Raw genomic sequence first — 14,194 nt, 5'->3', positions numbered from 1 at the left:
AACGCTGTTGAAAAATCCATCCTTGAGTGGAGAAAAAGAACTGATTTGAAACGGTGTGACATGGTCTATAAACGGGAAAATCATGTCTGTCTTTACTAGAAAGGCACTTGATGTCATTTTACTAACAATGACATTACAAACTGATATAATTACTACTGGCACCAAAAGGAGAGAATATTATCTTAAACTCTCGTTGCTTAAAACGAGCAAGGACGCGAAACGAAGATAATGAAAACGTTCTGTCGCATTTTCAGTGGTCCCGGATTTTGTCCAAGTTTGGCGCACTTTGCCCCGATTAGCTGTTTACTGCCAGGAAAGATAAAAAGGCTTCGCCCGAAATCCTATTAAGAGGCCAAGAAAGTGAGCCGAAAAATCACGAGAAATGACTTTCCTCTGCTATTTTATTTCTTCCTTTTTTCCGGCATCCCGGTCACTTGGTTTCGTAACAATCTAGCAGTCTACGGACGACTTTTGTGGAGCAAATAAATGCCACTACATGTAGGTATTTACTGTAATTTATGAAATAGACTCGAGTGCTAGCTTCTTTTTAACATATCGAGTCACCTTAACACATTACCAACGGTCTTATAACAAGGACATAACAATTTATTTCAAATAACGTTCATCTAAAATACAATGTACCACAAGGCCTTAAATGGTGTCTGTATTGTCTGTGAACTATCAAAGCACCGTTTCGCGTCCGCGCAGACACCTGTAGACCGTAACTTGAACTGTGGCTTGCTCTGTAATCACAATTTGGCGTCTTCAACCCCAGATTTGTCATCATTTTCACCCTCGCGTTGGTTATACTGAACTAAGCCTTTTTGTATCATAACTTGAAACGCTGCAAATGGTGACTTTTGAACGAACAAGTCTGGCCGCCGGTGCTCCTGAAGTGATGGGTTGTTATGTAGAGTAAGAAGCAAGTGCCATCGATTACGCACTCGTCGGTATTTGTTCCTTCTGAAACTGTTATCAAACTCAATGCTAACTTGGTGACCTGAAAACGAAAAGGTTTTTTCTTATCAAAATTTGATTGAATCCAATTAAGTTTATGGTCACCGAAAAGGGCATTTTGTGAAAGAAACGAACATCAGAAGCAGAGGAGGAATACCTTGCAGTAACAAAAGAGTTCAGACCAGGATACAAATGAACAAGGGCAGCTAAAGTAAAAATTACAATGTAAAAAATTGTTTTACAAGTCGGACTAAGTGTAAATGTAAGTTGCACAAATCATGATAAACGTCGCCTGGAAATGACAACAACTTCGCAGCTACAAAGTACAGCTATACACTTCAGTGCTAATGGTAGGAAATTATACTTGTCCCGGAAAGCCGATGGCAGTTTTTCAGAGCCCTGTTGCGGACTAATAATTAACGAAGGAATAAAAGCACAACGTCTTCCTGTATTCCGTTACAAAGATCATAGCATATTCACTTCGCCCCAGAGAAGGCCTTCAGAAGCACAAGCCACAGGGGAGTGTTCTCCCAGCGATTCAAATAAAATGAAAATAAAGAAGTAACAGATCTCAGAGGAACAAGGCACGTGACCATGACATTTTGGTATATTCCTTACACCAGAATCTATTGACTCCCGCCTACAACACTCTGATAAAAAAATTACAACTGCCTCGTTCAGATGCCAACTTTTTGAGTAAGAACGCTGCTCGCAGCAACATAAGTTTTGCCCTTCTCCACAACCAAAGAAAATGTAATACCAAACAGAAAGGGTGCTGAGCGGGTGATCCTAGTGCGGGCTTGCTGGGGAATGATGACAACGATGACCATTTTATTTTGAACAATGAGATATTTCAGATTACCGCGATAACATTTCACCCATTACAAAATGAAACTTTCTCTGATCTGTTGTGATACTAATAAATGATGAACAACTATTGATGACTATCAAAGAACCTATTAGTGAACACACAGTACATGTAAACTTACTTGAACACGGCTCATTCTGGACAAGATCCACAGAAGCTTGTCTGTCATTAATTGTCTTGATCAGCAGCTGACAAAATGTTACCAGTACTGGATTGGAGTGAGTGTGCTCCAAAAGCAGATATCCCACGTACGCGTTAAAACCTGACAAGAAAATGCAAACTTGCACTGCGATACTGATTGTAAATATAATGACAGTAACAGCTTTCACAATTAAAGCGGCCGAGGTGCAAAATATTCACGCGATTCTCCTTTCTGTGAGCATCCACTGTTTTGAGGCCGGTTTTAAATGAAGACAGCTCCACTCGTTTTTAAAAAGTGTACAAACTGTTCCATATACGGTTTGTGAGGAATACAATTTAGAATTCATTAGTATGGGTTATCAAATGGTGACGAGTGAAATTAGGAAACAATTTCACGCGGGTTTTGTCCAAACTTTTATAATTTCCCGATCCTTTAGGTGAAAGAAATTATTAGAATTTTGAGATGTCCTATAATTATCCAGTTATCAGTTAGACTCAGTTTATCTGCTACGAGAGTTGTGCCAAACGACCTCACTAACTCACCCCCTCCCCCGCCCCAAGACAAACAAGACAAGATAAAATAATCGTTGCCAGAGGATAATATAAATTTGATAGGTACTACAACATAATGGGCAGAGTCACTGTAAGAGAGGTGAAAACTTTATGATTATACACGTTGATTATTATTTAAAGACTACAATCAACACAGTGTCAATTGACAATGACGGGGAATCATTTTATATTTTCGAGGAAATTAAAACGTTCGACACAAACCTGGATCCTTCAACTCGAAGTCACGTGATAAGACACTTTTCTGTGTCCGTCCAAGGAACATCACGCCAAGAATAGCACCAATCAAAATACGTTTCAGACAAGAAAACAGACCAAGGAAGATGTTGAAGAAAAACAGAAAAAACGTGAAGACATGGAACAGACGCCTGTGAACAAATAAAAACAAATGGTACAAAAAAAAAATTAAAAGAAAACCAAACATCAACAACAAGAAACGACTAAAAAGTAGTAAGTGACGATTCAAGCGTTTAAGGAACTGTCCACAGGAAACATAGATAGGATCATTCTGGGGTCACATTTTCCTTGCTTCGAGTTAATATACAAACGTATGATACACGGTATGCATATGACGCGTTTTCAGGGTCAAAATTAAAAACTAACTTTTCCACCTTTCCTTACCTGCTAAGTAAAATGTCTGTCATTTTCTGTCTTTGAAATTAGACAGTACGCATCTCTTTTGACCTCCGAAACAATACATTCCGCGTTTCCTGAGTACTAAAATCATAACATCTGGCATATTTTGACCTTTGAACAAAATTCTCCGCGTTTCCTGACTTCTCTCGAATTTTAAGTCCGGCATGTTCTGACTTTCAATGTAATTAGTTACCAAATGTCGTAATATTTAGTTTAAATATCTCAACGTAACATCCCATACTGACACCTGACAAGCAATTTAGTTCATAATGAAATCTCGCTGCTGAGCCGACATTCTGATTTGCAAAATTTGTAAATGCGCGTTTTCTGCCTTCTCGATTCTACCAGGCGTCTTTTCCGCGCAAGCCTGGATCCCCTGATGCAAACCTAGTGCCAGGACCCAAGGGGGCCGGGGGTTTTCCCGGGGATTTATTAATGGAGTCGACTGCACAAGAGCAATTCTTGAGTAGTCTTCGCCATACATTATTCGACCTTGCAAGGAGACTTCAACAGGACACAGTTAGTGAAGATGTGGCTGATCATATTCTGTTCCGATTGGAACAAATTTCTCGCCATTTGGTTCGACTTGCTGACAACATGCAGGTGTTTGATACAGTTCGACCATCACTCGCCACTGTGACGCGAATGTTGTCGGAGGTAGAGCGGAATTGGTATCATTCCTCCCCAGCAGTAGCAAACCAGCCTAGAACGGTTGGGCGTCCTAGGTTCGAGATTCCACGGGAGCAGCTGCAATATCTTGCCGATTATGAAATCAACTTACCCGACATGTCCAGAGCCCTTGGTGTGAGTGAGAGTACCATAAAAAGACGTATGCGGGAGTACAATATCTCCATTACCGACAGGACGACAACCATTAGTGATGATGACCTTGATAACATGGTAAGATCCTTTCATAGGGATTTTCCAGATGCGGGATATCGGAGGGTTCAATCGCAGCTAGTGTTGCGCAATATAAATGTGCCCCAGCTGAGAGCCCGAGAATGCATGCAAAGAACGGATCCGGAGGGACTTGCAGTGAGATGGCTATTCCTTACACCAAGAGCTGTGTACTGTGGCACATGGCACATAGACGGGAATCATAAATTGATCAGGTGAACCTTATTCGTAACTGATTATAAATAAAATTTATTCAGATTTATTGCGCCTAGTTTCTAATACATGTACAGGTGGTTGTTGGTTAGTCTCCTTCCCAGCCGGTTTTTTTGGGGGGGCGGGGGTGGGGGGATGTCACACAACGCTCTCTCCAAAGAAGCGTTGCGTGACACCCAAAAAACGGCTACGAAGGAGACTAGTTGTTGGTAGTGAGGACAAAATCCATGAAAGGACAGCAAAGTATGGACTCATGTATTTTTAAGTTTCAGATGGAAGATTGTAGTGCATGGTGGAGTTGATGGGTACACAAGATTTCCTGTATATCTTAGGGCTGGAACAAAGAATACCGCAGCTACTGTTCTTGGCCTTTTCCAACAAGCAGTGGTAGAATATGGACTCCCCTCAAGGAATTTTTAATAAACCCTTATTAAAATAAAGTGTACAGTAGCCTCCCACAAAATCACTTTTCAGTCATCAAAATGCTTCTCAAGACAAATAGATTTTCAAATTTTCCACGGTCTTCATCCCATTGCCCTCCCCCACCCCTCCCCCCGTGCAGGAGGAGGTAAGCCATTCCGGCTCTCCTCTACATCATGAACCTAGAGTGTGCCGCCTACTTTGTGATTTCCTCCTGCTACTTTATTTCAATTTGAAAACCCTGATCACATGTTATGTGTATTATTGTTGGATCCACGCCTACGCGGAAAAGACGCCTGGTAGAATCGAGAAGTCAGAAAACGCGCATTTGCAAATTTTGCATATCAGAATGTCGGCTCAGCAGCGAGATTTCATTATGAACTAAATGGCTTGTCAGGTGCCGGCATGGGATGTTTAGTTGAGATGTTTAAACTAAGTAGTACGGTATTTGGTAACTAATTACATTGAAAGTCAGAACATGCCGGACTTAAAATTCGAGAGAAGTCAGGAAACGCGGAGAATTTTGTTCAAAGGTCAAAATATGCCGGATGTTATGATTTTAGTATTCAGGAAACGTGGAATGTATTGTTTCGGAGGTCAAAAGAGATGCGTACTGTCTAATTTCAAAGACAGGAAATGACAGACATTTTACTTAGCAGGTAAGGAAAGGTGGAAAAGTTAGTTTTTAATTTTGACCCTGAAAACGCGCCATACATGCAGGGATTAATAAAGTGGAAGAAAATTATCAATTTTGTCAGAGGAGTAAAATTAAATCCGTGAACTTCGTCTTTGTTGTTGTCATCCGCCATCTTGGTTTTGTCCATTAGGCAATGGCTCCGAACTCAAACCGTCACCACATTTCTGCCTGAAGGATGATCCCAGTGTTAAGATCGACCCCTTTCCTTGTAAATAGGTGCCTATCTTAAACTATCAATTGTCCCTACGTTATAACAAGACGAAAAGAAAACTAAACAGTCTTTAAAATTATACTAAAATGACACTTATGGTACTCCGGAAAGTTTCGAATACCTGTTATCCAAGGCCAGTGTAGTATCCTTGTCAGCTAAAAACACGTATTTAGCCAACAATAACTGGATCCAAAAGAACGCCACGGACATTACAAGAGCGGGCCTGAAACAAAAACACGATAACGTTAAATGAGACAAGAACACAACGACAAACATTTGCACCATCTGTAGTTGCCAATGCACAACATTGCTATACGTTTTAATTTCAATAGCACTTAAACACCCCCTTCCCCCACCCCCGGTAAAATAATCTACAATATGGCGAGTATGAATAACCGAAAACATGCAAACTCACAGAGCCGGTCCTCTTCTTTGTATGAACAAGTCAACTTGGATAAACTTTGGCCAAATTGAGTAAAGGAGATATATCACGATACATTGGGACATTTTCTGCGAAGTATATAGAGACGGACGTATCTACCAATCCGAGGAAAACTCAAAATAATAAACTAATAGTAGTCCTCGACCATCGTGAACACCAAACAGTAATATAGCACTTTGACAGTCTTACCAGAGATCTCTGATCGTCAACAAAACAAAGGAATCAAAACCGCCCTCCACCATTGGCAAAATGATCTGGTGTCCAACCACGAAACCAATTACAGTTAAAAACACAATGGTGATTGTCACACCTAAAAGAAAAGAGCAATGCAGTACACTGCAGTTACAAAAATAATAGCAGAGCTCCGGCGGCCCGAAGGGCCGCCAAGCGGAGCCCCATACTCATATAAGAAAGAAAAGGAAACCCATGAGTTAATTTCCTCATGGTTATCATGGCTAGCGGTATTGCTGATGGGCGCGTACGCACGACGGCGACGACGACGGAGTCGCGCAACATGGCGGCTATACTCCAAAAAATAGATCGTTTTCACTGTCACGCAATAAAAAAATAAATCGAAAACCATCCAGTGGAAAAAGCTATGAAATTATGATGTTATGGAAGACAACTAAATAAGCCACTTCTCCAAGTTTTAGGCCTGTGCGTTTTCCCAAACTTCAGATATTCGTCGTAATGTTTCGCCGATATTTACAGAGCCCAGTATGAAAACGCCATGTTGGTGTACCTCCGTGGTACGCCAATATGGCGGCCGGAAAATAGTGTAAACATCTGGAACTTACTTTGGCTATCTAGACGACTGATTATCAGTACTGATCAAACAAGCATTTACATAAGCACTTTTCCTAATGCTTTAACTTCTAAAAAGGCTCAAAATCATGGGATAAGTATATATTTTTCGACAAACTCGATCATAGCCTTGTGTCACGCACCTCCATAACCCTGAAATTCAAAATGCTCTGGATTCCAAACGAAGCACGCTATTGAGCTGTAAAATTGTAAACAGATATAAATAAACCGCCTCTTGTGCCTGATGAGGACAAAAACTTTGGTGGCTCTTTCGTTTTGGATTTTAGAAAGTGATGACGTCACGTGAAAACGATCTATAGGAGGACAGAGACATGCAGCCTTGGTTTGTACTTCTTTGATATTGGACATCCATGTTATGATCAATTGACATCTGTCAAAACAAGGTATCTGCTGACCATTATCAAGTGACCATATCGCAGGCTCAAGTTGAAAGCTCATTGAGGTCACCTGTTCTTTTTGAAGTTGACCGCTGACCGCTGAAGTTCTGGTGTTCGATTAGATCGCGGGCGCATGTCAGGTTAACTTGTTGAAAACAGGGCAGGATTGTTTGGAAGCCGGTTAAGGCTAACCCAGGATTAGAAGTTAACCAAATGATAACTTTTTCTTCTATACAAATGTTGTTTTGCTGCTTTGTTTTGTGTATATGGTGATTATTAAAGCTCAAAACAGAAGGCCAAACAATATACAGAAAACCTCACCGCAAAGTTACATGATATCAAAATTCTACCTTTTCATGGGTTAGCTTAATTGGGTTCTGAACGACTCGGCCCAGGAGCTACGCTTTTAGGCTGGCCTAAATCTATATATTATGCCAGTCGATAAGGCAACCCAAGGCACACTTAAAATTATTATGTGAGATATTCCATGGTGTACCACGAGAAAGCGTTGCATAACTGTTATAGACAATGCCACAGAACATACAGTGGCCAAAATATTCAATGCGACCTACGCGCAGTGCACGATGGGAAGGTTGAATTTAATACTGTCAAGTATAAAGCAGCTTTCCTGTATTCTGATTGGCTGTATTTTCTATGGCGCGGTATTAAAATTCATATTTCTTATAAGAAGCAAAAACTCACCCCAGCAGAGATAGGCGACCTGGTAACCTGAGTATCTTAGAGTTGCAATCTGGAATTAAAACAACCACAAGAACAAGTACTCAGATGGCATAATATGAAATTGTAACTCCCAGCGGCGGGTGTCGTTGCATGCAGGCGCCCGTCCGGTTTTTCGGCCGTCTGTTTGTTTGATTGGGTTGTGTTTGGGTATTCGTTTGCTTTGTGCACGTTTGACTGTTCATTTCTGGGCCGTTCATTCGGTTTTTGCTGTTTGAACTGGGTTATCTGTCTCTTATTCATGCTGATATTAAGTTCCAGGATGTATTAAAACCTAGCGCGTGCCGAAACTCCTTGGTTTTAATACATGTATAAGAAAGAGCATCCCCACAATGATGGAAGTTTTTCTTCGTTTTTTTCTTCGTTTTAACAGATTTCATTTCACTCAGCCAGTGGAAAGTAACACTTGTACATGTAACATACAAGCGCTAACGTTCTTACTGAAATGAAGCCTTACCGTAATAGCGGAGGGGTTCCTGTTGAAGGTCTCCGACGGCAAAAATTTCTTTTCACCGCGCTGAAGGCGTAGCAAGTGTTTCCTGAAGAAATTGAAAGTGTTTCATTAAAATAAATCAAGACTTATGACCTGTGGAAAACCCTAAGGAAAATTTTAAAGATGAATTGATTTCACTACATGGGAATTTACGAGTATGTTGTTTTATCTTTTTTCACTGTTTTATGAAATACAATCTACAACAACGTACTTTCTAATCGTTTAATAAATTACTGTGATTGTGTTGTTACAAGAGGAATTAAACAGTTGCGAAAATAAAGCTTGGAAAAATCCCGGCTTGAGCAGGAGTCAAACCCATCACCTCGCACTCATGCATGTATCACTGTATTTCATAACATTCTGTTTTGTAATAAGCTTCCTTCATAGTCAATGTTGTATGGTGGAAATGTCACCTTAATTCATCTCTATGAAGTGGCCATCGCAAAGTAACAGTAATTTTTAATATTGTTGTCGCTTGCTGTAATTCCATTTCCTAATATCTATATCCCACTTGAAGAAATAAAAGTTATTTTACCTATACCATGACAACATATTTGCCATCAAGATTACACTGTAAATTGCAGAGAGTCCAACAGCAACAAAGACCGACACTGCATGCATTGAGAAAACAAGAGACTTGAATCAGTGTCTCTAACGTAAATATACAAATGTGAGATATGTCCAGAAATGCATGCAGCGACGAAAATGGCACATTTGACGAAATTAAGTTGACAAGATCGACAGATTTGACAAAATTTGGTCAAAATAACACGCTTTACAACAAGTGAATTATACATAGCTTTCTGTTCCACTCGGTTAACAGATTTGACAAAATTTGGGAAACTGTGGAAATTTTGTCAAATAACACGCTTTACAACAAGTGAATTATACATAGCTTTCTGTTCCACTCGGTTAACACGCTTTTAGAACGAGAAAAATGTGTCTTGCCCTCGCGAGGGAATTACATATTTTTCCGTCTCAGTAGGGTAAAAGGCTTTTAGAACGAGGAGAATACATACTGCTTTGCCTTTCGCCTATTGCTTTCCGTTTCCTTGGGCAAACACGCTTTTACCAGGGAAATATATACATTGCTTTCTGTTTTACTCAGGTAACAGGCTTTTACAACGAGGGAAATACATACTGCTTTCTCTTTCGCAGGGGGCCCGAGCAACATTCAATCATAACGAGGGAAACATATATTGACGAAATTTAGGTAATTTTGTCAACATGTTAGGACCGTCCCTGATGAGGTAATTTGCATAATCCGGGAGGCAAAAAGACGTCAAAATCGTCAAATCCGCTCATATGAGCTAATATGTAAGGACCGTAAGTGATGAGATAATTTACATAGATATGGCTGGCAAAAAGTCGCCAAAATCGTCAGTTTCGATAGGCTGATTTCGCTTTCACAGATTGGACTAAAATTTCCCCAAATCGTGAAACCCATGAAAACTCGTCAAATCCGCCAATATATTAAGACCGTATCTAGTTACGGCTGGCGAAAAATTGCCAAATCAACAATTCCATGAACATTTCGTCAAATATTTCTTTATAGCGTGCATTTCTGGACACAAGTGAATGTTTGGGAATTCACTAGTTGATTAGTTAATTGAAGTTCATTGCAGATGTTTAGAATAAGGTAACAGTGGTTCTACCTAAAGTATGTAAATGGGGCACAATTTTCTATGGAAGACATACTGATGGGGCACCGTTTTTTGTCCATGAGAATGGTAAATAAACGGGTAGGGTTTGGACCTCGAGCCGGAGCTATCCCGTACAAACTTTTGTCGAATCCCTACCGGGTGCTCGCCGATCTTAGGACTGCTCGGGTCTGCATGGACAGTGCAGTCGTTGCAGGAGTTGCTCTTTAAGCTTATTCTCTTTACTGTGGTCACTACAGTAGCCACTACATGACATAGCAACAGGGTTGCACATACCTGCCATAATCATAAAGATTTCTTTTTGCACACGTAAGTCGACTTGAGGGAATACTGGAGGGCTCTTAGCAAATTTAAGAAGATATACCCCCAAAGTGACAAATAGAATGAGAACCTGAAACAAAAGTAACCAGAAGTGCATTTGCTGTGAGCGCCGAAAGCATGCATGTTCCAAGTACAATGTACTGAATGCATCCCTTAGAAAATATTTTTGTGTCAACCCTGAAACGGAAAAGTTGAGAAGATAATTTATTTCAGTTAATTTTTGTTTCAACTGGTTTTATCTGTCGAAAGTATGATGATTGCCGTCAGGCGCCACATACATCGATACCTCATTAACATTTAGCCCGAGCAATTCAGAAGTTTCCATGGAAATCAAGCTTAGCAAAAGTGAACAGTTTTTCGAACGCCACGACGCTGGGCCCAATTTTTCCCGCACAGCCCTCCTAACATGGTGCGTAGCAAGTTTCGTACCATGCCATAGAAAATACAGCCAATCAGAATACAGGAAAGCCGTGGTATATATTTTACGGTATTTCAGCCAACCTTCCCTACACGCTCCGCGCGTATGTCGCATTGATTGTGTTGGCTATTGCATTTTTTATGGCATGGTATAAAACAGTTATGCACCGCTTTCGAGAGACATACTGTGGAATATCCCACTTGTCACTTGTAGTACCTTGGTACGCACACTCGTGTGTCAGAGATACCGAGAGAATACAAATGACTCGTGGGATATTCCACGGTATACCACTCGATGGCGTTCGATCCTACTTACCTCATATATTGCGATAGAGCTGATAAGGTAAGTACAAACAACGCGAGTCGAATACTTGAATTCTGAGAAAAAAAAAAGAACTGATAAAATTACATGAAGCAAACTAATGAAAATCAAGGTGACACTTAACAAAGAGTTCACAGAGTTGCTATATCCTGAATTGAAAAGAAATTTCACCATTTAGGGAATATGTACACGAAGAAACTAGATAAAGCACTGAAAAATGGTACATTTAATATCAAGAGGTCACACCTGAACTTTTGAGTGTTCCGAGCTTCGTCAATGGAAATGTTTGCTAGATTGCTTTTATGTAACCACAATGAAATGTGATTAACTTAACATAGTCGATAGTGCTATTGTGGAACGAATTAGAAGGCGAGTTTCACCTTCAGTTGTTACACAACTGATCAACATATTATTTAACAGTGCTACTATGCCCTGTGCAGTTAAAGACAAACCGATATAAGAGAAATGCATTCAGTCAAGGTGTGGCATCCAATTAATGAATACTGAAAACCTACAAGCATCCTTGATCAGCCAAGAGTTGTTTCAAAATTAAACATTGCATATTGACAATGATTCATACCTGGTTTCCACTTGTACAATTTGTCTTTAATCCTTCCTTTAAGAGTCGTATTGGCCACCTGGTTTCTATGCCTGTCAGAAATGACCATTTGATCTTTTTCTTATTTACTTTACTCAGCTCTCTTTGTCCTTAAGGATGAATATATTTAACTTACTCCAGTAAATTTCCTGGAAAAACATAGCACAGTGAAGTGGCAGGGAAAATCGTTTGGCAAGACTCTAGTACTCCGCAGAAGCTCACAGGAAGTTCAAGGAGAAATTTATTATTATTATAATAATAGATGTACATATATTATCTAATTAATCTAATGATCACCTCCTCCTTTTTTTTGCTCTTTTCCCACCTTTCTATTCTATTTACTTTTCCTAATTTTCTATTGTAATCTATTTGTTAATAAAACGTTTGTAATTAGATCTGGAAAGACTGGCGCGCCAAGACCTCGGGCCAGTCTAACTGTAAAAATGTAAGTTCAAGAACGAAAATAAAGATTGAAAGATTATCTGAAAGGGGTCAGAAAGTTTTCATTTATTTCAGCGTGTGATCATTTCAAACCATATATGTCAAAATCCATAAGCCGGTGACATGATAGTTACTCAAAAGTCACGTGGAAAATTACTAAAACATGCTACACTAGGCCAGAAGAAGTTCAACTGGTAAAATTGCTACCCACGAAAGCACCGTTCAGTAAATAAATATGCGGTGATCAGGCATTTTTAAAAGTTCAGCAAAAATTTGTTTGCCAACACAAAAGTAAAACAACCTACTCTTTTGGAATTGGTTCCAGAAGCTTCACGACGTATTTGTACTTATAAAACGCCATCCACTCGTCCTTTTCATCCTACAAAGTAAAAGGACACGAAATCAGGTTAAGGCCTCGTCCACACTACACCGGGGGAATTTGACGCGTCAAACGTGTTCCGTTCACACTACGCCGGAGGAATTTGAAAACGCACCAATCACCGGTCATTTGCATTTGTGTTTGAGGAAAACTCGGGCAGGGAAATATCATGATTATCGTGACGTCATCGTTCAGGAAAAGGCTCGTTTTCAAAATGTTTTTCATTCACACTAAAACGCAAAACCGGCGTTTTCAAATTCCTCCGGTTTGAAGAGCGTTTTTCGAAAAGCTCCGTTTTCGTGACGGATTGGTGCAGACGGCAGACATAACCAGAGAAATAAAGCTGCGTTTTCAAATTCCTCCGGTGTGGTGTGGACAGCGCCTAAGCCTTCCTGTGAACCTTTTGCTATAGAGTAGTAACGAACATACAGATCCATTTAAGTGCAAATTTCGTGATCCTGTTGATTTCTAAAGACGTTTACCGATCTTTTCACTTTTAAGTGAATAAAAAGCTCAGATATAACGAATAATCCTGGCTGGTAACAATCACACTTTATAGTCCCAGCCACATGTGCATTTTTCAGATTATCCGCGTGAGAAACAATTACAGTGAATACGTTACTCTACTGAGAAGGTTACGCGTTTTGAAACAGCCACAAACATCCCATCATCGCATCAGTAATGAAGTTTTGGTGAAGTGGAACACGTGAATAAACTAACCTTTGGAGAAGCACTGAGACGACACCTCGCGTGCAATGCTTTAACCAGCAACACAAAGTACCTCAAGCATAAGAAGACCAGGCAAATATACACGGGAAGCTCCGAGGCAATTTCGTCTCCAGAGAATATCTAGCGCAATATAAAAAAACGTTAGCAATTATCTAGAGCATTTGGACTACGAAGAAGTAACTACACAAAGTGAAGATTAATTGTGTAACTGCCTTCTTGAGGGAGGGAGGGGGCGGGGGGGAGAGTACTCAGGCTTGTAAGTGACGGCAATCTACGAATGAGGCCAAATCGCTAGACTAAAATAAGTCCCATTCTTGTCAGCATAATCCCCATCAAAGTCCTTACAAACATCCTTTGCCCCAAAAAACTCACTACAAAATTTCGAACCACCAATAGTCGTCAGATCACAAATTTCAAACCAAAGAGTTAAGAGCTTCCGAACTATCCTCCCGCCTCCCTTCCCCCTGAGTTACCGTCAATGCTTTGTTCCATATCCGGACACCCCATTGAAGTCGCAGGAAGAGAAACTTCTCGTAAGAGAACGCCCCTAAAAGAACCCGAAATGGGTTGAACAGAAATCTAATAACACTCTAGGAAACTTTCGTATTCAGCCAGAATGTCACCATCACTTTCTAAAAAGTTAACGCGGTAGCCTTATTTATGTCGACGGATAAACGTATCCTTCCTCGAGTCCTTCTTACAAATGATATGTTGGATGGACACTGGATGAATTGAGCAGCTTCAATGCAAATCCTGTAAAGGAAAACAGTACTGTCATTAACAAAATTACAGAAATTAATTAAACAAAAACTAAAAAAAAATAAGGAAGTTAACAATCTGT

The 14,194-nt window shown here is 40.1% G+C and overlaps 2 protein-coding genes across 4 annotated transcripts in view; one reads left to right on the top strand and one right to left on the bottom strand.

Moving 5' to 3' along the window:
* Positions 1–749: 749 nt before the first annotated feature.
* The window catches only part of LOC145478477 (stimulated by retinoic acid gene 6 protein-like), a 35,512-nt gene continuing 22,067 nt past the window's right edge, over positions 750–14,194 (bottom strand). For both annotated transcript variants that reach the window (XM_081456526.1, XM_081456518.1), the window contains 14 exons: positions 14,055–14,106; positions 13,345–13,473; positions 12,551–12,624; positions 11,787–11,857; positions 11,201–11,262; positions 10,423–10,537; positions 9,021–9,096; positions 8,450–8,531; positions 7,957–8,005; positions 6,242–6,362; positions 5,732–5,833; positions 2,741–2,904; positions 1,947–2,087; positions 750–1,000 (listed from right to left, as the gene is read on the bottom strand). In XM_081456526.1, the coding sequence (XP_081312652.1) occupies positions 750–1,000; positions 1,947–2,087; positions 2,741–2,904; positions 5,732–5,833; positions 6,242–6,362; positions 7,957–8,005; positions 8,450–8,531; positions 9,021–9,096; positions 10,423–10,537; positions 11,201–11,262; positions 11,787–11,857; positions 12,551–12,624; positions 13,345–13,473; positions 14,055–14,106 (1,489 nt within the window). The remainder of the gene's footprint in view (positions 1,001–1,946; positions 2,088–2,740; positions 2,905–5,731; positions 5,834–6,241; positions 6,363–7,956; positions 8,006–8,449; positions 8,532–9,020; positions 9,097–10,422; positions 10,538–11,200; positions 11,263–11,786; positions 11,858–12,550; positions 12,625–13,344; positions 13,474–14,054; positions 14,107–14,194) is intronic.
* LOC145478789 (uncharacterized) lies at positions 2,855–5,596 on the top strand. Of its 2 annotated transcripts, none has more exons than XM_081456964.1 (2): positions 2,855–4,284; positions 4,555–5,596. In XM_081456964.1, the coding sequence occupies exons 1-2, from the start codon at positions 3,608–3,610 to the stop codon at positions 4,700–4,702; spliced, it is 825 nt and encodes a 274-aa protein (XP_081313090.1). In that variant the 5' UTR covers positions 2,855–3,607; the 3' UTR covers positions 4,703–5,596. The 2 variants fall into 2 exon arrangements, with proteins under 2 accessions (XP_081313090.1, XP_081313081.1); XM_081456955.1 differs by having other exon boundaries at positions 4,549–5,596.

The sequence above is a fragment of the Orbicella franksi genome, chromosome 1, assembly GCF_964199315.1.
Source record: "Orbicella franksi chromosome 1, jaOrbFran1.1, whole genome shotgun sequence".
Taxonomy (NCBI): Eukaryota; Metazoa; Cnidaria; class Anthozoa; order Scleractinia; family Merulinidae; genus Orbicella; species Orbicella franksi.
The sequence above is the reverse complement of the archived record's forward strand: the minus strand, read 5'-3'. Positions and strand labels throughout refer to the sequence as shown.

What these genes read in the sequence shown, in the direction of transcription:
- LOC145478789 (XM_081456955.1), top strand. Translation starts at nt 3,608, where the DNA reads ATGGAGTCGACTGCACAAGAGCAATTCTTGAGTAGTCTTCGCCATACA. An exon ending in GGGAATCATAAATTGATCAG is followed by an intron (nt 4,285 to 4,548) that starts GTGAACCTTATT and finishes TGTATTTTTAAG; the next exon opens with TTTCAGATGGAAGATTGTAG.